The sequence below is a fragment of the Agelaius tricolor genome, unplaced genomic scaffold (genome assembly GCF_023055355.1).
Source record: "Agelaius tricolor isolate 1412-34295 unplaced genomic scaffold, bAgeTri1.0.p SCAF_12, whole genome shotgun sequence".
Lineage (NCBI taxonomy): Eukaryota > Metazoa > Chordata > Aves > Passeriformes > Icteridae > Agelaius > Agelaius tricolor.
In genome coordinates this window covers 16,870,098-16,893,261 of record NW_027269272.1, presented here as the reverse complement: position 1 = coordinate 16,893,261, position 23,164 = coordinate 16,870,098, and the positions used below count along the sequence as shown (strand labels likewise).

The 23,164-nt window shown below is 38.2% G+C and overlaps 1 protein-coding gene across 16 annotated transcripts in view; it reads right to left on the bottom strand.

Annotated features, from left to right (window-relative positions):
* Positions 1-23,164, bottom strand: part of LRCH3 (leucine rich repeats and calponin homology domain containing 3) — a 62,582-nt gene that overhangs the window by 22,053 nt on the left and 17,365 nt on the right. For 15 of the 16 annotated variants that reach the window (XR_011680820.1, XR_011680819.1, XM_071437820.1 and 12 more), the window contains exons 2-11: positions 14,893-15,037; positions 14,410-14,536; positions 13,778-13,883; positions 13,456-13,592; positions 12,390-12,499; positions 8,096-8,189; positions 7,126-7,246; positions 4,498-4,646; positions 3,081-3,157; positions 256-348 (exon numbers count right to left, since the gene is read on the bottom strand). Coding sequence is in view for 14 of the 16 variants with exons in the window: in XM_071437820.1 (XP_071293921.1) it covers positions 256-348; positions 3,081-3,157; positions 4,498-4,646; positions 7,126-7,246; positions 8,096-8,189; positions 12,390-12,499; positions 13,456-13,592; positions 13,778-13,883; positions 14,410-14,536; positions 14,893-15,037 (1,159 nt within the window). In the remaining 2 variants the exon portion in view is untranslated. The remainder of the gene's footprint in view (positions 1-255; positions 349-3,080; positions 3,158-4,497; positions 4,647-7,125; positions 7,247-8,095; positions 8,190-12,389; positions 12,500-13,455; positions 13,593-13,777; positions 13,884-14,409; positions 14,537-14,892; positions 15,038-23,164) is intronic. The other variant, XM_071437825.1, reaches the window with a different exon arrangement.

Here is a 23,164-nt window from a genome sequence, read left to right as displayed (position 1 = left end):
TTTTGTGAGTCATTTCTATTTCTTCTCCTGAATTGTAATAACATTTTTTTACGGCACAAGATGTACCAGTGGGGTTGTACACTTGGCCTACTACATTGAGATACTCAGTACTTTATATCCATTCTCTAAGAGTAACCAAACCAGGAATTTTCCACATGATCCTCATTTAGAGGAACAACTGCATAGTATGGTTATTTGAGGGAAGGGAAAATAATAAAATGGATCAGTAGAAACACTCAATTTCTTTTTCCCTACCTCTCTGTCCTGTCCACATAACTCCTTAGTATTTGATGCTCTCTGTCTTGCATCAAATTTAGAGTTTCGGGTCTTCGTAATTCATCTGTATCCCTGCAGGTAAGACACCAGGTGGAAGGGGATTTGGCCACTGATGCATATAGACTACTGTCAGATGAATTCTACTCTAGATTGCAACTGTTTTTGTGAGAGAAATGCCCAAATAATTAGCTTCAGATAATCAAAAAAGTGAAATTTGGACTAAAGAAATCACATTGTGATACCATGTCAGATCACAACTGTAGTTCGTAATTAAACATAACTTGCTGAATTAACAATGACTTAAAAATACACAAAGATGGATTCTCTCTTTTAAGACAATATTTGGGTTATTGCAGGTCTTATTCTGCTCTGGAAAGAGCAGAATTATTTTAAACATCAGGACCCCTGTGTATTTTCAGCAGAAATCTGCTCACCTCACCAATCAGGTGACTGCCAGTGACACAAGCCCTCAAAGTCACAAGGTAAACAAGAACCCATCTGGCTCTTATCCATCATATCAACCATAAGAGAGAAATTCTGCAGTCAGTTCTTTGCCAGAAGGCAGCTGTTAACACTGAAACTATTCCCAAGGTCCACAGCCTACAGCATGTACCCTGACACGCTGCTGCCTAGAAACAAAGCTGATGGAAATCAAGGAGCTTCCTCTTGACAGCCTAAACTCTGCGACCTTCGCTCCTGGGGCAGCCATGGAACACAGACACACTTCACCATGCATTTCCAAAAAATGTCAGTCCAGCTGGCTGTGTGCACACTTGGGGCCTTTTCCTCATGGAGATGAGATGTGGAAGACCCAGATGTTACAGGTCTCTTCTGTTACTTAAATTAGCACTGAAGCACATGACAAACCCATTACTTAGAGCTGTTTTGAACAGACAGGACTGGGTTCAGCTCAGTGCCAAGGAGTGTGTTCAGAGCAGAGTACACACAGCTCTGGTGCATCAGGAATGAACCACAGTCTGTCCAGAGGCATAAACTGTATTTATTTAATTTAATCAACTAATATAAGTACTCTTGAGATGAAGTCTGTGTTACATCCAACTTTCAGAGTTTTAACGGCTCCAAAAAAAAAAAAAAAAAGAAGAGGCCGGCTGCCAAGGCATTTGCACAGAATTACTGTGGAAGCACTTTACACCTTGTGGTTGCCACAAAATAAAATATTTGACTAATACAAGCTTAAAATACAAAAAATACTCCTTGTCATATGGCTGTTTTTACACAATTTTGAAGGCAATAACAACATGGTCTGGTTTTAGTGCTTTTATAATTTCACTCTGCTGCAGCATAGTAAGCCACAATTCATTCAGATTGCTGATTAACTACTTCAGCATGGAGATTTCCTGCTATCCTCAAGTTAAATTCTGAAATCACTGGATAGCTTACTGAGCTACAGCTTCCTTTATCATTAACATCTGTCTATGTAAACAGCAGCTCTCCCCAGCTAACCAGCCTTCTCCTGTTTCCTTCAGATTTATCATGGAAACCAGGGTTTGCAAAGTTTAATTATTTCCATGTTGACCACAAATGCTCAAATTAAAAAAAAAAAGAAGTAAACAAACAAGCAAAAAATCAAGTTTTCAAACCAAGAGCCCTCTTTTTTGGGGGAGAGCATGGCAGAATTGCTATCACTTTATACCTGACCTGTGGACAGGATAAGGACCGCTGACACATGCTGAAACAGCTACCCTCCCTTGTATCAGTACAGCTACTGTATCTGCACATTTTCTGCACATTTCAGAATGCCTATTAAAATGTTGCCAAAACTCTGGAAAAATTTATACACTAATCTTGGTTTCATTTGCTCTTTCAGTACCATTTCAGAATCCATTAAAAATTGGTTTCGACTGACAGTATAAGTAATGACCTACTTAGGACTAGCAGTTGTCTTTTCCACCACTCCCCCACCCCCCAAACATTCCAAGTACAACTGGGCTGGTTTTCTGTGGAGTCCCTGAAAATTCACTTCCAGTCCACAGAATACTGAAATGCTTCAATAGTATAAGAAAGGTTCTATCAATTTTCATTTGCAAGAAACTGCTTGGGGTTTTTATCTTTTATTTGCTTATCTTATTTTTTTTAACTAGACATCCAAAATTCTTTTCAGAAACCTAACCACCCCCCATTGATACTCTGTCCAATTCTGACCTTTATTTTACAGATAAGCATTCTCTTCAATAATCATTAAAGTAATCATTAAAGAGTAATCATTAAAGAGCATGGGCATACTTCATCAAAATAAACAACTTGTTTTCAGAATTGATTCCCATTCTATCCCTTCTGCTGGTGTAGGCTCATGATTATGGCCCAGAAAGGTACTTTTAAAAATAAATTATTCTTCCACAATATCAAAACCATCAGGAGTCCACCAAGAATGTGTCCTCACGGCACATCAGATACTCCATAGTATCTCTATCCTTCCTGCAAGTACCTTTATCCCTTTTGTCCTCTTTGCACTACAGCTTAAATCAACTATTCAATCAAAGCACAAATTAAATCACAAAAAGCAGATATTAAATCAGTTAAAAATATGCACTTTAATTATGCAGATTTCCTTAACCAACTGATTTTAAGTCAAGTACTGGCATAGAACAGTTATGCCTTTTGCTCACTGCCATTATAAGAATTCCAATTCCTAATTTGGAGCAGTAACTTATCAAAGAAGTGCCATACACACTTCTGGCCAAGCAACAGAAACAATGCCATGTTCTAAACATGTTCAGTAAATACATGCTCTGCATTCATCCCAAAATTCTGGATAAAATTATTGTTGCCACAGTAATTCTTACCTGTTTTGATGTAAATGTCGTCTTGAATCCTCTGTTTTCTGAAATTCTCTGATGGATACAGGCTTTACTGGTGAGCTCTAAGCAAAAAAACCACAAAAGACTAAGCCAGCAATTTATTCAGAAAACTGTACGTTAATGCCAAACAATTTCTCTGTAGAGCTGCATCTGTAACTACTGGTATTTAAAACACCTGACAAAAAGCACAAAACACGAGTCAGAGACGTTCATTTCCAACCAAGCAAGCTCACTCTTATTTTTTCTCCAAATTAAATAAATAATAGTTTCAAGATTAAATATACATGCTGGTAACTTTAGAGTTTAAACCCTCCAGTATTAAGAATCATGCAGAGAAGTTCATGTAGGTATAAAATTTGTATTGAAATATAGATACATTTTTGGAGTTTAACTTTACAAGTGTAGAGTAGTGAAGATTGGATTCTCAGAAATATGGAATAAAGAAGCTGATGGTCTTTTATGACATTCTAAAGACAGGTCCCAGAAAGACTAAGAAAGCAAAACATGGGATTAATAAGAAGATTCTTGGTTTAATTTGAGCAATGAAGTAATTTATCCTATTGGGGACAGGGACATATTGTCTTTGGTGTTATTTAAAAACTTCCACTGACACCGTTAATATAAGAAAATAGAAACTTGTCAAGATTAACGTTTCAATTTTCACCCTTGCCTGCATGCATGCCGCTATATTTCAGTCAGCCTTCCTAAGCAGTAGAGTATTTTGGACAGTCTTTTTAGAGAAACTACTCCTTCAGCTAAAAGCAATTTAATTTTTATGACTAGATAGACCCTGAGGAATAGCTGTTGTGATGCTGAGCGATGCCTTTCCCTATCTACAGCAAGAAGTCCTTGGGATGCATTGCCTACAGTTGACTTAGAAAAGTTTTGCTCTTGTGTCTGTGCTTCAGCTTCCGTGATCTGATATTGAATTTATGAGCTTTGCAAAATGAATGCATCTCTCATATCTGTATGACTGAGTTCAAACAGTAATAAAAGGTTCACAAGATAGGGACCAAGCTCCTACATAAAAGCTAAAGATCCCCTTGTTTTTCTTTCTTCAAATAGCAAATATCTTTCTCCTTCAAAACACACAGAACTCTGAAAGGACACATCTGAATCACAGCACCATAGTTACTGTTTAAGCAGAGCAACCACAAAGATTTTTTTCAGACAAGTTATTCATGTAGTCTGTACAGTGAGCCACTGAACTGTGTAACTGTGTACACAGGTATTAATGAAGCACACAGAAGGAAACATGATGTGGATAAAAATCTGTTTCTATAGGTTCAGTTTCTGAGGACTCTCTCCAGAAGGGTAACATCTAAAAGACTTAACAGGGAAGAGTTTTCCCAAGGGCTGTGCTGGGGTGTGTGAACTGCATGAACACAAGGGAAAGCCCCACCTCATTGGAGATGCGCCGCTGGTCGATGTAGGCCATGAACTGGGAGCTGAGGCTGTCTGTGTCCTGGCACTTGGGCTGCCTCACCTCCTCCTCCTCCTCCTCCGTGGCACAGCTGTCAATGTAGTCAATCTGGTCGAGATCGTGTTCCACTTGACAAACATACACAGAGAAAACAGCCACAATTAGATAACCCATGAGACAGGACAAAACCCAGCAATACAGCACGGTCAGGAGCTAAGGCCCTGCTTTTTCTGCCATCTGGGAAAGCTCAGCCTGAAAGCTCCTGGATTTTGTCAGGCCCACTAACATTAGATCAACAAATTTTGAAATAATTGTAAAATTTATGCCTTTTATAAAGCAACGAGGAACATGTATCAAGGAGGCAGTTTTATACTACTGGCTGCAAATACTTTTGCAGTGACTGAAAAAGTAAATACTGTGATTTCCTTTTCAAAACCAAAAACTATATATCAAAGTATTTCAGCTAATATCAAGACTGCACAATGACCTTTGTATATTTTGGAATAGTTTCTCCTGGTTCTCTGTCAGAAAAATCAGAATGCATATGACAGATCCTTCTACTAGTGTTACTACTACAACAAAATAGAGAGTAGCACGTCTAAGTTATCTGGATGCAAATACAATAAATATAAGAAGTGTATGTGGAAATAATGAACAACACAACAGAAAACAACAAAATTCCTCAAAAACAATATAAGCACCTGCAATTTTATTTTAAAAGAAGAATGAAAAAGAAACTAGGAATCACTGAAATGAGAGCAAGAAATAGCACGGTCTGGCTGGTGTTGATTTTTCTTTGTGTGGGAGATACTATGTAGGGCAATTTTTTCACTTGTCACTGCTTTTCCACATTCTGCCCGGGGATTCTGAGAGTCATGACATTGAGCAAACGCCCCTGGTGAAAAATATTGCACTGGGGATGCAGGGGAAATATAAGTTCCCTTTCAGACCACTAGAGATTTCTTTTTTCTTAAAACTCTCCCCAAACTTGCTCCAGACTCTTGCAGACATTCTTCTTTACTCCCCCGCCCCTTTCCTGCTTGTCTAAAACAGACTTCTCTTTGCCTCACCACACAATCTAGCAACTGTTACTGCCAAAGCCACCCCCTCTGCTACTACAACCATCCAAAACTACATTCCTATATACTGTGGCTTCATTAAATTTCCATCTCAGTTTCAAATCTTAAAAAAACCCCAAAAACCCAAACTTCCCTTCTTTCCAGGCTTGCTTATTAAATCATGATGATGATAATAAAAATTATAATACAGAAAAATGTGAAAGATACTAGTAGCTGTGTTAGGAACATAAAACTGCAAAACATGTGGATCTCTGACAGCCACATGCTATGGTTTGTGCCCCTCTCAGACACACCTACTCATGAACTGATCATGCTCCAGCTTCAAAGTCTGCTAGGCATTTTGAAATCCCTGGTGTGCAAAAGCCAAAGAACAAAATAAAGTTAGTTTTGGAGGCAGAGCTGGCAGCACTACCTGTTATTAAGGCTGCCCAACGCTCCCCATGACACCATGTCTTCAATTCTTCTAACTGCTAGAATGTAACTGTTTGAAAATAGTTTTTTCCCCATTAATGTGTGAAAGACCTTGAGCTAACTAAAAAGTTTCAGATATTTCTAGAAGGTTACAAAAAAAATAAAAAATTGTGGCACAGAAGACTAAGACCAAGAAAAGAAGATGGCAAAAGATAACGATAGGAAGAGGAGAGAGGAGAGAAGAAAAAGTGGGAGCTGGGCATAGGACATTAGACGTAGCTGGGAAGAGCAATACTTAGAAAAAATTAACTGTAGCCATCAGGGAAAATGAAAAACAGGGAGCAGCTGACAAAGAAAAAGAATCAAAGTATATGCAGAAGAGATCTAATAAAAAGTACTGCAGAACAATGGAGAAGAAGGAATGATTGAAAAAACAAACCTGAAACATTGTTAAAATTAAGGCATATAAACAAAAGGAGACACTGGTAGCAGCAGATTTCTGGCAGTTAAAATGAAAGAGGACTGGAGATCAAGAAACATGGAAAGCATGATCACCTCTTGAACAGCTATGAAGGTGATCCTGTGAGACTGCAGGACACCAAATGAGAAAGCACAACAAAGCACTGCCACTCACAAACACCAGCCCCTCCTGGATGATATTAAAGTTTGGATTAAAACCCAAAACTGCAATGAGACACTAGTGCCAGTCGGAAATATAAAATTCCCTGACAAAACTGCTCATCCTGTTCTGACAGCAGTCAGCACAGAGCACTGACAATTTACTGCTGCAGTAAATTTTCCCCAGAAGCTCAAACAGCAACCATGCACTGAAATTCAATATTCCAAAATACCATTTGAAGCAGTTGAGACTTTAACATAGGACACAGCCAAAAGCTGACAAAGTTTTCAAGAAAATACCAATTCTGCTGTTATTTGATTTTGCCTTTAACATCCTTAAAACAACAGTATTTTTAGTTTTCACAACATTGCTTTTGTGTAATTCCACCTAAACCTTTCTGGTTTTTTTCCTCTTTAAACAAGCTACTATCTGTAGGAGACATTCTGAAACTTTAATAATGATAACAATAAATACTGTTAGCCAAAAGTCACTACTTACCTCCACCATTAATTACAACTGCACTCCCTCTGTTTTCTTGGTACTGACTTTCTCTTCTCAGTCTCTGCTCTTTGGTGAACTCTGCCACACGTAATGGGAGATCTGAGAACTCATCTGTTGGCTTTGGAAAACAAACAGTGAAGTCTAGAAATATTTCTCCTCAGAAACATAATTTTGTAATCTACTACTTCTTGATTTGTCCTTGATTTGTATTTCAATTGCCCTGTTTTACAACCACAAAACACACTAATTTAAAGCAAAAGACAGCTATAATGTATTGTTTTAAAAAAACAGAGCTGAGCTTTCTTTAGAAACCAGCTACCTACAGTTTTGATTGCAGTACCTGCACATGACTGAAAACATCCCAGGATGGAAAATCCTAGCACATTCTCTAAAATCAAGTTGGGAGTGCAAGTATGGAGTAAAGGTCATTGTGACTTTAGGTCTTGTCTATTTTCTAGTTGCTCCAAGAGGAAAAGGGAACTTCTTCCTGGCAATAATAATTGACAATCTTTCTGCTAAGAGATCCTATTTTCCTCCTTGTAAATAGCTCCTTTTAAACAAAGGAATAAGACAAATTTCCAGCTGATTTCCAAAGCTGAATATTCATGTTCAGATTTATTTTATTGAAACATCTTTTTCATGAAAAATTAGAGTTGACTCAGCATTGTAATTTGATACTGTTACAAAGTTTTTAAAACGAGGAACCCTATTTTTCTCATTTTTTATGCTCCTGTAAATTAACCTCTCATGCACTGTTTTATACATTTCTGTTAGTACTTCCAACCTGGGGTCTGTCCCATATAAAATTAGCCTTACTTTTTCTCCAATAAAACAAGTAATATTGGCTCAAGGCAACCTGCACACTAGCACATGCATGTTACCCATGGAATGTGCTTCCAGATGCATACATTTAGTTATCTTTACTGTACAATACTGCAGTCAACAAAAATAAAGCTGCAACACTTACTTCATTCCCTGACCATCTTTTGTCTCCACTGTCCACACTATTGAAGCCAGAATCGAGTGCCCCATATGGACGACTGGAATAGAGCTCCTCGTGGCTGTCAAACACACAGTTTTAGTTACTGTGATAGAAACACCACCAAAAGCTTCTCAGCCATTACACAACAACAGCAGAATAAGCCACCAAGCACACTTTCAGCGTGTTCACAAGCTCAGCATGTCTGAAAACCTCATGCTGCATTTGCTACAACAGAGCAGGAGGTACATGCTGACAGCTCACCACCCCTGTCAGTCAGCTGTCACCTGCCACTGCCCGGCCCTCTGAGCTGATTCAAAGGAGAGATCCACTCTTCAAACATTTCCCAAAGAGAAATTATGACAAAGCAAACTGCAAACTGGTCTCATATTTCTCTGTTTAGCAAGTCAAACTTTCATTTTCTACGACTCATATATTTTGGCTGAAAACCACTGTCAAACAAACTTTTACATAAATAAGCATAAATATGTACAAAATCACTAAAAATACAGAATCTACTACTTTTACTCAAAACTATGCAGTTTTGAGTAATTACCTAAGTGTCATACATAAAATATTACATAAATGTCTTCTGTGTCATAATTACATAAGAAACTGCAGTAAGTAACAATATTTCAGATACATCACAATGTAATAACTGTAGAAGTACAGTTCTCATTTACAGAGCTTTGTCAATGACATGTCTAGACAAAGGCATTAGACATGTGCCCAGTGTTACAATACATATAACCAAAGAGGAATACAGTTCTTTAAATTTCTGGGCTTAGAAACTACGTCATTCAGCAGTATAGCCATCACAGATGTCAACTCTGGCAACTGCTGCAGATAGCTACAGTAAAAGAGACAATGGGACTTGTCTGATCCACTGCAGATGGCATTTCACAATGGCTCAACTGTCCTATTGGCACTCGATGCCCCAGGGAGAACTGCAGCAGTAATTACTACATAATGCACAAGGAGGAATGAATTTCAGGAAGCTAATTGCTTCACCCCATCGTAACTGAATTGCAGGTCATTTTCTCAGTGGCACTGCTCTCAAGTTGCTGCTCCCTCTGAAATTCCACTTTCAGGAAATACTTATTTTCAAATTATTATTATTATTATTATTATTATTATTATTAAAGACTGACAGACTACTCTCAAGGCCTATTTTAGTTTTCAGACAGACATGAAATAGCAAAGAAGTACCAGGAGGGATGGAGGCTACAGATGAGACACATTAAGCTATGCATCTGTTTCTATGCAGATGTAGACTAAAAGACAAGCTCTTGCATCTGCACAGAGTTTTGACTAACTCAAATCCACTTTTACGGCCCTGTATTTGAACAGAAAGATTATCTGCATAATAAACCATCAGAAAGGAAAAAAGCCAAAGAAAAAACCAACTCCTTTCTTCTGGGTGAGAAGAAAAAAGAATTACTATGAAGTCACCCAATGTAGTTAAAGAGCTACTAATTTGAGTAACTGACAATAGAACCATAATTATACTAACAGTTCGTAGAACTCACATATATTTTTACAACATGGAAAAAAGAAAAATCCATCTGCAATAGAATTCCATTTTAAATGAATCAATATTTTCAGCATTTCCTGAGCACCCTGCTGTAAATTGAACAATTACTACAAATTAAGGAGCTCAAAAATGAGGAAGTGTTTTGATACAAATTTTCTTTTAGCCTGCCTTTTCAATTGGAGAATTTGAAAAGCTTTACATCCAACACTAAAGTTAGCTGGAAGCTCAAAAATACATAAACACTGTGCCCAGGACTTCTCCTTTTTAACAACAAAGTTCCTATCTGTCTTCCTAACTCTCACAACAAAACCCATCTATTCAATGCTACACACTTCACACATTTATAATCATACAGCAGCCATCCTGAAATCAGCTGAGACTTGGGATTTTTATTCCTCCCTGACCAACAAGCCACAAAGGAACAATTAAGCCACATTAAGCATTTGGAGAGATCAGACCATTTTGGGGTAACTACAGCTTACAGGAAGCTATGTAAAGCTTGAAATCAAAGGATGAGAAGCCAAATGCCTGCTAAGACCAACAATGAAAGCCAGTTCTTGCTGCCATTTCCATGTCACACTAAAACCTGTATCTTTACCTCCTGTAAGCAAGAACAGTTGCCCAAGTCCCAGAATATTCACTACACTGGTTCACCCATGGGTACTTGGTATTTTAAACCTTCTAGCTCCAGACTGTGCCAGTCTGCCAACAACTGCTACACAGCTTTGACAGTTCTGCCTCCTCTCAGTCTCATTCCCTCCAGCACCAACCTGAGCTGCTCTGAGTTTCACTGCTGCAAATGAGACTGGCTTGCTGCAGCTGAACAGAACTTGCTACAAGATAAATTTCACATAGCTTATGTTTAGAAAAGGACTGAAGCATAGAGATTCACTCTAGTTAAACAGTTTGATATAATTTGACAAGGCTAAACCATTCAATTAGCTGCGCTAGAACCTCCAACCCATGTCCTGCCATGGTGTTTCAGAGCATCTTGTTTTATTAACGGTACCAACAGCCTTGATATTAAAAATGTTCGACAAATGTGAACTGACAGCATGGCAGACTTCCTTAAACTTTAAGAGTTTCTACTACTCAGACTCTCAACCTGCATGGTGTTACACCAAGCTGATCAGATAAACCAGCAACCAAGTCTAGGAGGATTGACTGATAGCATATTTCTGTTGGTCACCTTTGAAGATAACAAACACAAAGCTCTTTTGCCTTGCCTGGAAATATTAACTGTATCACAGCTGAAGGATTTTATTTCTTTCACCTCAAGTTACATAAAAATATAATAACCGAGGATTTTCTCTTTCACGGGATCGTTCCACAATTTTCTCCTAAAATGTGCTCTGTCCACAGACAGTTCTTCCATAGCTACATGAAGATGGAAAGAATCACCTGCAACACTAAATGCCCTAAACAGCACAGTACAACAAATAATTCCACCACCAACTCTTATCTCTTCTTGGGTACAGAAATACAGCTAAGGCAAAGCCAGTTGAAGCTCATTTCATACTGCTGAGTCTGGTAAAAATTCTAGAGAAAACATCCTCAACTTGTTTTTACAAGTTGAAGATGTTCTGCCCTTGTTTTTACATTTACAATTTCAAGCTATGATTAAAATATATTAATTCTTCTCATTTCACAAAAGCAATTTATGAAAATTTCCAGAGCAATATACAGCTACAGACAACAATTTTAATCAGTAAGCCTACAGCCCACCTGATTTTGAATTTCTCTTAAAAATTAACAAACTATATTAGAGCTAAACAAATCATAAGATTTTCTCATTTAGAGCCTTTTCCTTCCAGAAGAAGGACAGTATCCTCAATATTATGCAGAAACCAGCTGCACCAGCTTGTATTGGAAATCGATTAACCCTTGACATGCTCATATGCTAACCTCATCTAGAACAGTAACTTATGACATTCAGTGCTGATGAGGAATCACTCTGCCAGTTCCTCATGCAAATTCTTCTTCATCAATCTGACTCATGATGATTTATTGTGAAGCCCTCTGATATGTGTTTTATTGCTGCTAAGGCAGCAGTATATCCTTCAGCAACTTACTCCTCCACACATTATTGCTACCTTCAAAGATGACTGAAGTGATTTTTATATATATTCAGTTTCATACTTCACTGACTGCCTTTCTTCTGTATCACATAACAGAAATAAATCTCAACTCCTGGTTTTTGCTAGACATCTTAATTTAGCAGCTGATATGGCTGACTGTTCCAATATTTGTGTTACAATGCCAAGCAGCAGTGCCAAGTGACAGCTTGCCAGAAATAACAGTTTGCTAACGGGGTGGAGATCAGCATTTACACCTGCGGTTTGAGCACAGCCGTTATAAAATTCTGTACAAAAGGTTAAAAATCACAGCTGGGATATGATTCAGTAAGTCTGTGGAAAATATTAAGATCTTGTAAATTGAACATAGATGTTAACAACACAGGAGCATACCCCCTGTATTGTTTATTATTATTCTCTTTTTACTGCATATCAGCTCTGACTCTGCCTTTGCCATGACCCTGCCCAAGTCATCTCCTGAACCACTTCTCAGTTCTTACACACTGGTACCTTACTAGAATGCACCATGAAATACCATAAACAAAATTTTTTAAAGCCTCCTCAATGCACCTGCTAAAGAACAATCCTTGATCTGTTTTTTTTTTTAATAAACTCAAGGTGGACTGACAAAATTTTCCTGAATGCCATTAAAAGTGGCTTGTGCAAAACTTACCATGATCCAAATCCCATGGGTCTCCTATCATAATCAGGCAAGTCTGGCGCTATCTTGCATGCTTCTATGTTCAGGTATTTAAATATATGAATTTTTCCTTTTATACATATCTTCAAAAAAAAAATCAAGTAAGTATAATTTGACAATATATTTTCAAAATACACTACAGACATTCAAGATGTAGTTGAGAATAATAATAAATGAGCACATTTACATCAATCAATATATCTTTTATTCCAATATCACTGCATTTTAGAGGAACAGCTATAGTGGAGCATCATGGGATGCCTGTGGTAGACAAATGGAAGCTGTCCTCCAAGTACATCTGGTCTGCAGGCAATTCTGTCAGCTGGATGCTGAAATTTCATCATGCAAACAAGACATGAGCATTTACAAGTACCAGAATTTATACCCTTGGCATCAGAACAGATGCATCCCACCTATGCCCATATTTGAATGGTAGTGGCAGACTGCCAAAGCCAGCTCAAATTTATAGCCAATGAAGGCAGTAACAGCTGTCTCTGCTTTCACAAGGAAAGTAAAACCCTACTGAAACTACAAGTTTCAGCAAGTGCCCCTCTTGACTCTGATGCAGCAGCTCACAGTAGAACTTGTAATACTCAGGGGCTCCTATACCCACACTGAAATTCAAATTAGTCATTAACAATATTGCAGTTTCTAGCTCAAAGGCCAATTTGAGTACTCTGCTGCAAAGTGGATCAGCAAACTGCAGCACTGAGGCCTCAGTCAAAATTTTGACATTTGAGTGACAGAAAATTAGTCCTGCCTAACAGAGTTTCCTCTCTCCTCTGCTGAAAGCAGAAATATTCAAGCCAACATTAGTGAATTTTTTTGTAATATTCCACAGCAGAGACTATTAATACAGTAAAAAGAAGAAAAGGGATTTTTCAAGCTGTGTTACATATTTAGTACTTGTAGACAATAGAATGTATTTAAAGTTCTCTTGCTCTTAAATAACAAATATGTAATATAATCCTTCAATTTATAACTTAGTTCTGCCCTCGTTAGCTGAACTTTATCGTCTGATTTTGTAGCTGCAGTTTACCTGTGCAGGGGGGGACTGGAGAGGGTTGTTTTCTAACATGATGGTCTGAAGATGTCTGAGGTTCCTATAACAAACTGGTATTGTTGTTATTTTATTGCAGGAGAAATCTAATCGAATCAAAGGCAACTCAGCAAGCTCTGGAGATAGAAAACAAACATACAATTCAGAAGATTAAAAGACAGTTAAGAAAAAAAGCAAGGGTATGAAAATATGTGTTTCAGAAAACAATTAAGTTGCTTCTAGCTCTCAGGGGAAGAAAGGGGACTGAAAACAGAGAAGTGTTTGAAATTTCTGCTGTTATAGTGGAGAGCCATTTTCTCACCTTCAGGTAAACGCACCAAATTATTTCTTCTGACATTTAGGTCTCGCAAGGACTCCAAACTGCCAATCTGTGGAGGTATTGTCTGTATTTCATTACAGCTCACATCCTACAAAGAAGAGCAAAGAATGAGTTATCACTGTCTAAGTCTTTGTTGACCAAAATATGCAGGTGTATTTAGGAAAAAAAACCCCAGCTATTTATATAACACCTCAGATCCATATAGTCATTCAATCTCAGTGCTCACATGAAGCATTGTTCTCATTTTAAACACAAAAGGAAATAAACGCTTTAAAAGACTAAGCATTCAGATGTAGAAATTTATTTCAAGTTACTCCACAGTATATCAGATAGCACAATTTGCTACATAAAAGCTTTCTGTCAGAAATAAACAGCAAGAACTCTAATTCCACCAGGTATTCCTTTCTAGAATAGGGAAGACATTTAAATTGGCACAGATCAGTTGCCCTCCAGCATCTTTCCCTCACATAAAATTCTAAAATCTCAAAGTATTTAAAACTCTTTTCTAACACCTCTATATAAAGCCAAACACACTTAGAGACACTGTGGCAGACACAGATCATCCTTAGGCCAAGAGCAGAACAGTAATAGCTGGAAATCAAGTGTATACTCACAAGCTCTGTCAGCTGTCTGAGCCGTCCAATTTCTTCAGGTATTGAAACCAGCTTATTATTACTTGCTATCAAAACTTTTAGTGGTAGACTACAGAGGTGTACTGGCAATGTTGAAAGCTGGTTTCGACTTTTGGACAGAAAGAAAACAAAATAATCATAAGTCTAATGAGAAATATTCATGCAATGAAAGACACATACAAAAAGCACACTCCACTTAGATGATCAAATCAGTTTTTATGTAATTGCTACAAAAGTGGTTCCATGAGGCTGTTCTTCATTACTTGCTTTATCTAGTTATATGTGAACAAACTCTGAATATCAAGTATCAAGGCTGATCAGAGGCTTTTGAGTGAAGCAATGTGAGGTTTTAGTGTTCTTTCAGGTGCTCTGATAAGTGGCCATGCTCTGTCACAAAGGAGTATGTTTGGGCTGAGTGCAAAAGCTTTCCTCATGCTAAAGCACAATTGCTAAGACAACTGTTACCTGATATTTAGAAATGTTAGAGACTGTAAGTTCAAAACAGCCTCTGGGATATAGCGAATGCAGTTCTGGTACAGATTCAGAGTCTCCAGGGACACAAAGTGGCAGGCTTCTGCTGGGAGCTCCGACAGTCTGTTCCGTGACAAGTCTGCAGGGAGGGAAACAAGAAAGATTCAGTAAAGCTGCCAAAGCTGATCTTTGCTTGGCAAGGTTGTTTTGGTTAAACTTCTCTAACCAAAACACCTACCAAATGTTTACACTTGAAGAATCTGTATGTTTCTTTGGACAGTTCCAATTACTAGTCTGTGGGCACAAAATACCCATGAGCATTACTCTCCTTCACAACCTGCACTATGATAAATAATGCAGTTGCAAAGGGTTCTTTTTTTCTTTAAAGGTCAAGGAAAGCTGCTGCTTATAAATTCCCAAGGGTAGTTCCCACAGACACACACCTACAGTCCCCACTTCCTGACACACCCAGCTCTGAGTTCTGATACAAGCATTACCCAACCTCCAGGTATGACAAAACCTCACCACAGCAGGGGCTGTGATGGATATGAAGTTAGCAGGGTGCACACAGGTAAGAAAGCATGAAAGTCATGGAAACCTCTAATCCACCAATACAAAAAGTTAATGGGGAACATTATGAAACCCCTTGTCCATTCAACAATAAAAATTTAAAAAGATAAATTAATTAAAAATCACTCCCCCACCAATACACAAACACCAAGTGCTTCTTTCCAGCTGGTATCAGGCTCAAACATGACCTCAGCTTCAACTTGTCCAAACTTGATTTTGAAAAATCAACACTTTAAATGAATGTTTCCGACAGCTCTAATAGTGGGAGTTAAAACTACAAAATGATAGAAGTCAGCAATAAGTTTGCATTGTCTATCTAGAATAGTTTTATTATTTTATGACAGAAAGCAGTTTGAGATCTTTGCCCTACTTTTCTACTTTTTGTGAAAAAGAAAACATTTTTATCCCTTTATTCTAAGAGTGAAGAAAAACTTGCACTTACAGATTGCTAAAGACAGGCTCCATAAAGATCCTGATCTTACCATTTGCCAATCCAGATAAAACATCAGACAAATGCATCAATGCAAAGAAATATCATTCTGATGGATCCTTCTTCCTGCTACTGCCAAAGGAGAATTTTCCTACCTCTACAGCTTGTCCCAGGTGCTTTGCATTGCCAGAGTGTATGAGAGAACCTGATCAGAAATGCAGTGGTTTTCTGATCACCTCTCCCAAAAACCCTATACCAGAACCAGGGAAAAATCTTGGTGCAGGCAGAAGAATCCCTACTTTGGTGGCAGAGACTATTCTTGGCATTTTAAAGCACTCACTGAACAGTTTAAGTGGAAGCAGCAAATTAACTGGACTGATCACAACCTGCTTAAGAATCTGTAGGTAACAAAGGAGTCAAGAAAGTAATTGTATACATCCTGCAGAACACAGCATACACTTCCAAGAATTTATGCAATGGATGCTTATTTTGCATTAGCCATCTTCCAGAGTGCTCTAGTATGTCCTAAAGTCCCTTCTGCTTTTCTTCCATAGTTTAATTCTAATTAAGGCTTTAGTGAAAATGACAGCACGCTCCAGCCCTCCCCTCCAAGTAGCAGAGCTGCAGCAGATTTAAAGGAGTTTCAGTGCTGTGCTACACCGTGGTGTCCAAAACTGTGACATTCCTAGTGGGATCTCTGTGTGCCAACACTGTTGTAAAACACAACAAGAGAAGTTTTCAATCATACTATCCCAACGTAAGTAATGTATCCTATTTATTTTATAATAATAATATAATTTATAATATAAATATTTCTACCAAGTGCAGCTAACCACACTGGAATTACCTACCATCCACACAACTTGCTATGAGGTTTCACAATACAATTGTACGTTACCATGCAAGAAAGAGAGAAAAATGTAAATTATTTCAGAGAAGACCAGAAACAATCAACAGTAATTTAGAAAAAGTACTTATTTCCCACACTGACTGGATGTTTAACCATCTATTTGAAGAGTTATTTCAACAGTGGTTTACGTATAAGGTGTAAAAGTTTTTGAATTCCACCACTTCTCTCACAACACAGGAGCATCCTTCAGCTCACAGCTTTATCCTTCCTTCACACAGCTGTGCTGCCAAAGGCAGTTTGAATTCTACCCATTTTAACAGAGAAGCAGGCATCCCAAGTAGTGAGCCCTATTTTCTGGCAGAAAAGTGACAAAAAGTTTCTTTCTACTCTGTTTTGGAAAGGGTTTAACCACAAATATGAGAATTCTTATTTGCTTTTTGTTTCACTTTACCTTACCAAAGAACATCTAAAAACTATTTTTTACACATTGTGCAGACCATAAGGCATGAATTAGTCAAGAACTTCACATGCTGTGAACTACGATTTAGTATTGCTACAGAAATAACTCCCTGCAAAAATAACACTAGGTATGAAGAAATGAAAATACACTCTTTTAAGCAACAAATGAGCTCAGAGTGTGATAGGAAAGAGACACCAAAGCTGGTTAGAACCAATGAATAGGTTTTTCCAGACTTCCCTCAATCTACAGTGATTTTTAAAACTTGGCATTCCTATTTAGCAGTAGACATTCAGTGGGAAAAGGATAAAATCAGCTGAATTTTGATGTTGCAGTATAGCCTCTTAAATCATTCAAAATGGGTCTAACCAGTTACAAGTTTGGTTAATAAGTTTAGAGCATTTTTACTCATTATGGCCATGAGAATGCTGTCTTACACACAGCATCTGTGATTTCATGTGCCCAAAGGGGGAGCCAAGAGGGAGGGCTGGCCAGGACCATAAAAACAGCCAAGCAGTAGGGAAACAACAACTAAGCTAAAAAGAGAGTTGAGAATTAGACAGAAGCAACATATGACAAAATAGTGTGAATTCTGAACCTACAAATTCAAGAACTGCTTTTGGTTATTTGCAATCCTTGCTTTGTCCCCCCCCAAACCTTCAATAGGTATTTAAATTTCCTAAAGTTTAGAACACAGCATCCCTAAGATACAGTGACATTTTTTAGTTTGTTCAATTTCTCTGGAATCCTTTCCCATGCCAGAAAAGACCCTAAATGTGACCAGAAATAGGGTAGAGTGCAGCAGTTACTGCATGAAACAATTCAGCAATTCCATCCTCTCCCCCATCACCTTCCTCAAAACACCCGAATGAGAGGCACAGCTATAACAAAACCAGAAGATAACAAAATCATTCCAGTGATTGGTTATACATTCACATATTTGCTGCCCAGCAGCACAGCACTAGCTGGTGTTTTTCTCAAAAGAGAAAGTATAAGTGAGGTAAAGGAAAAAATGAAGGTATTTTATTTAAATACCTAATTAATACCCTGCCAATTAAGACTTGTTTTGGTCATATTCTTCTGCTACTGTATGCATGAAATAACTTCAACAACCAAAAGACAGAAAGGTATTACAGTTTACACAAATTATTGTGTAAACTAAAATTTCTGCAAAGATTTCTATTTCTCAGAGAAAATAACAGATGTTGTAGTGAGGTATTATTTAAATTTTCATATTTTTTAACAAGCAAGAAGTAATCTATGTGATGCAGGTTATTTTCTTTAACAAGTAGGTGCACACTCTTGCTGCTTACCATACCTTAAACTGCAAAAAACAAATTACTAATCCCACCAATAAAAGCACAAGTACTGAATTTCACTATGAATAATCATATGAATGAAATATAGGTGTTATAATTTGAACTAGGATTAACTCATTTGTGTCCACACTTCATGGGTTAAAATCACTGTTACCAGAAATCTTCTTTAAGAAAAAAGGCTCTCCTAGTTTACTAAAAATGGATGTGTTTCCTTGAAGGCAAGATCATGTGGAATTTTGGCAAAGAGGAAGCATTCTTTGGAACTAAGCTCTTCGTGAAAGATAAAAAACCGTACAGATACAGAATGAAATCTCAGAGCAGAGTCAGATCACTGACCTTTTCCATCTTAATTAGGATTCTGTGGAGACAGCCAGCAAATCCAATGTAAAATGTGACTAAAGACACACTGTGCTTCAAAATGCATCATTTGGCATTAAATGCAAACTCCTCCTGCTCAAAGAAGAATGTTCCTCTAACATCAAACATTAGCAGGTCTGTGTTCACACATTTTTAACTTCAGCTGTAACACAAATTTTGTCTCCAAAGAACAATCAGTGATGCACAAAGATAACACTGTTCAACCTATGGGGCACCCACTGTCCACACTACAAAGAGAGGGAGCAGCAGCTCAACTGTTGCTGGCACTCAGACCAGCTGGGTGGTGGTGAATTCCAATTCATCACCAGATGCTGATGGGATCAGTCCATAATCCTGTTCTGATGGGAATATGGCTTCTGCTCTCATTCCAATTAACTACAACAAAGGCAGACACTCTAGACCTGGGCTTTGATACAAAATTTTGTTAATAAAAATCTGCCTTTTGTCATCAGAGACCAGCACGTGTTCCCCACACACTCTGAATTTTTATTTTTTTAAATTTCAACCAGCAAAGCCCAGATTTTGGCTGTCTATTCAAAACCAAATGTCTGCAACCACCACAACACCTGCTGGCAGCACTGATGTACGAGAGATTGTGACACTCTCAGCTGTGGGCTCCCACTCATGATGTAACATGGCTCCAGAACAGCCCCTTTGCAGCTGTGTGATGTCAGCCATGAACTTGCAGCAGTGATGCAACAACCCTGCTATCTGTGAATTGATCTGAATCCCAATGGTGAATAGACTGCCCTCAGCTAGAATGACTTCATTTCTATGGCAAGCAAATGTTCTTTTTTCCCAAAAACTATAAGACATGTGTTGTAGCTTGAAAGCGCATTCATGGTTTCCTTTAATAAGAGACAAATCTAAGACATATGAGCTTGCAGCTGACAGAGGAAAATATATTTTCTTATGAATAATTAAAGAAGCCAATCAATGACAAGAAGGCTGACAGCCAATACAGTGACAGAAGGCAAAAGGCAGCACCTACTGCTTTAGGAGGAGAAGGTATAGCTGTTTAAGAAGAAATACCAAAATCTCAAACTGTATAAACAGCCCTTTTTTTTTTTTCCCCACATACACAACTTAAAGACCAGAAGCAAACTCCACACTTTCACACTGATAACAACAAAACCACCATTGCACTGGAGAATATCCTTGAATTGGGTGATGTAGTCTTGATGATATGGAAAGCAGCTCACTAGAACAGCTCATTTACAGCTACTGCAAAGTGACTGCTTAGGTACAGCCACCCCCCAGATAATGTCACTAAAACCATCTTTTGAGGAACTTGATGCCATCTGATTGCTCAATCCTGACATTTAGAAGCAATTCTATTAGAACAACAACATTTTCAAATGGATTTGAGGCACATTGTTATACAAACCTTTAGCTTGTCACCTATTCTCTTAGCCAAATAAATACATGCATCTTTATCCTGGTTTTATGAATTTTTTTTTTCACTTCTCAAACGCTTCAGAACTTGATAACCTAAGAGCAACAATCCTTGTGATTCTGCTGACTTTTAGGAAACACTCCCATAAAGCTATTAAGAGAAAATTAATATAATGAAAGCATAGCCCCAAGCAGATGAGCTACTGGTATTATGGTACTGACTTTTCTTGCACAAGGAAACCAGAAATCATCATAAGAGAACACCTCTGTGATATATTTCTGATGCTGTTGGTCCCTGTACTCAGTCACAGGGAGTGTTTTTCTTTCTAAACACTGAAAATGTTGGCATCCTTCAAGCTTCATTTCACACCTGGAGGATTTCCTGGCACAGGAGGGGTGACTTTACCTCTTCCTGCCTGCTGTGATACAGGACTACCATTTTTGCCATACCCTAATTTAAAACAAACCTCAAAAATGTCATCTCCTGACTCACCTTCTACCTGCCAGCCCTGTCAAACCTGAATTTTTCCCAATTATTTCCCCAAGCATCAAGATACTCTTTGTGTAAACCAATTAAGGTAAGGTGGCATTCACTGAACCAAAATGCATTTGTTCCTTCTGTGTTTTCCCCAGGTAAACTGTCAAGGACAGTCCCACTGCCCAAGCCAGACACCCACAGAACAGATGTAACAAAGACTGTTTTCACCTGCATTATTTCTGTAGCCCTGTATTAAAATATAGAATTTCCAGTTTCAATTTCCAGCATTTCATGAAGGAAGATTAAGTTCAGATGTGATCCATCCTTGATACACTTATCACATTTCAATTCTCAGCAGATCCATGCTTGATATGCATGATCACATTCCTGCTTAGCAGCAGCATCAGCAGCATTAAACTGCACTTTAACCATTTCCATGAACTAACAGTTTGTAACTGAGAAGCTCCAACCTGCTGCTTTTGGCACCATGCACAGGCTGCTATTGCTGCAGCTCCAGAAAACAAGGCAAAGGTTAGTGGTTTCTTCCAAATGTTCACTTGGTGGTGCTACATTTGGAATGCAGAGTGACCATCAAAACTTGCTCCACCAACCTGAGAATTCACTGCTTAACATGAAACACAAACAGAAGATTACACATCACACTGAAATGGGCCTTCTGGAGTGCCTTGAGTGCTAAAGACAAGGTTTGTAGCTTTTGACCAAGGCTGCTTAACTGTCCTTTATAAAACCTGCTTCAAATCACTGCCAAATCATTGTCAAGTTTCACATGTGCGAATCAAAGTTTCACAGATGCTATTTCCTCTGGCTACAGTTTTATTTTGGAATATTCAATACAAATAACAAAGCTTCTTGCCAAAGCTTTTAAAAAACAAGAAAACTCCTCACTTCTCTGAAGAACTCACACAAATCCCTTGCTTGAAGCAAGTTTAATGAAGTGACAACTATGGCCAAAACCTTTACCTTTTTTTCCCCTTCAACACCCAGATTACCCATGAAAGCTGGCTGGCTAAGAACAGTCACACAAGGGAGATTTGCAGAATCTGGCTTCCAAGTTACTTGAACTACACTAGGCTTTTTTAGCAACTCTTTTCTGTTAAAACACATCATATTAACAAAAAAAAAAAAAAAAAAAAAAAAAAAAATTTAAACAAGTACAACCCTCTTACCTGGCCTAGTCTCTGCAACATTCACCATTTGCTCTTAAGACTAGAAAAATCTATATACAAAGATCTGTAAGAACTTCAATTATACTAAGTAAGAAAACTCAATCGTACCTGGGATCAAAGAGGAAAACAGAAGATTCTAAACACCAACTCCCATTCTCCTTCCCTTTTTTCTCTTCACATGATTTTAATGCATATTTGCTGTAGTTTAGCTTTCTCTTTTACATATGAAGGAAAACCTCACAGGTGCCACCATAAAAAACACTGACTAAACACAAACACATATTACAGTCCCACCCTTAATCTAAGCTGCTGTATGACCACGGACAAGAAAGCACATTTCCAAGGAAAGCATGATGTCTTGCTGGAACAGAACCACCTGAGTACTGCAAGAAGAGGATAAACATTCAAACAAGAGTAACAGCTTGGAATACAATGCCACTTCCCCTGCAAAATGATTTCATTTTCCTTTTGCAAGGAAAAATACTGTTAGTTTATTAAAAACAAAAAAACAAACAGTGACAACTATAGAACACCATTACATAGCTCTTGTGTGACTACTGGAGAGCAGGCAAGAGTGACAAGCTCCAGTCCCTGCAGGAACCGAAAACTTCATATTCCAACAACTCCAGTTGCTTTCCCTCTAATTGGCTCTAGAGCAGAAAGATCTGTAGCCTGAATGGATCAAACTGTAACATGAACTATTGTTTATTCATTATTCAATGTAGACCCTGCCTTCACAGTCAGCCACTTGAAGCCTCGGAGCAACTCCTTACTGGCCATGTGTTCCCACCCTCTCCCTTGCACCAGCCTGTGCAGCCACACTGCCAGTTGGGTCTCATTACTGAGAACAAATCCTAAAAAAAACCAAAGCCACAAATGGTCTTCAGCCCTTCTGAGGCATGATGCAGCTCCTGCTGCAGTTGAGTAATCTCTGACATCGACACAAGGGAGAGGATGAGAATGTGGCTTGATGAGTATTGAAGAACAAGATTAGGATTTCTGGCAGTACCTGGGATTTGGACTAGCTGGTTAATAACAACCATGAAACTGCCCTTTTGTTTTTTGTTTTTGCTTTTTTGTTTTGTTTTGAGTCTTTAACTCACAAACGCTTCTAATAAAACAGGTCTTTTCAGAGTAGCAAATACAGGAATGTGATCAGGGATTTGCACCCAAGTTTTGCTGTTATGGATACGTACCTCAGT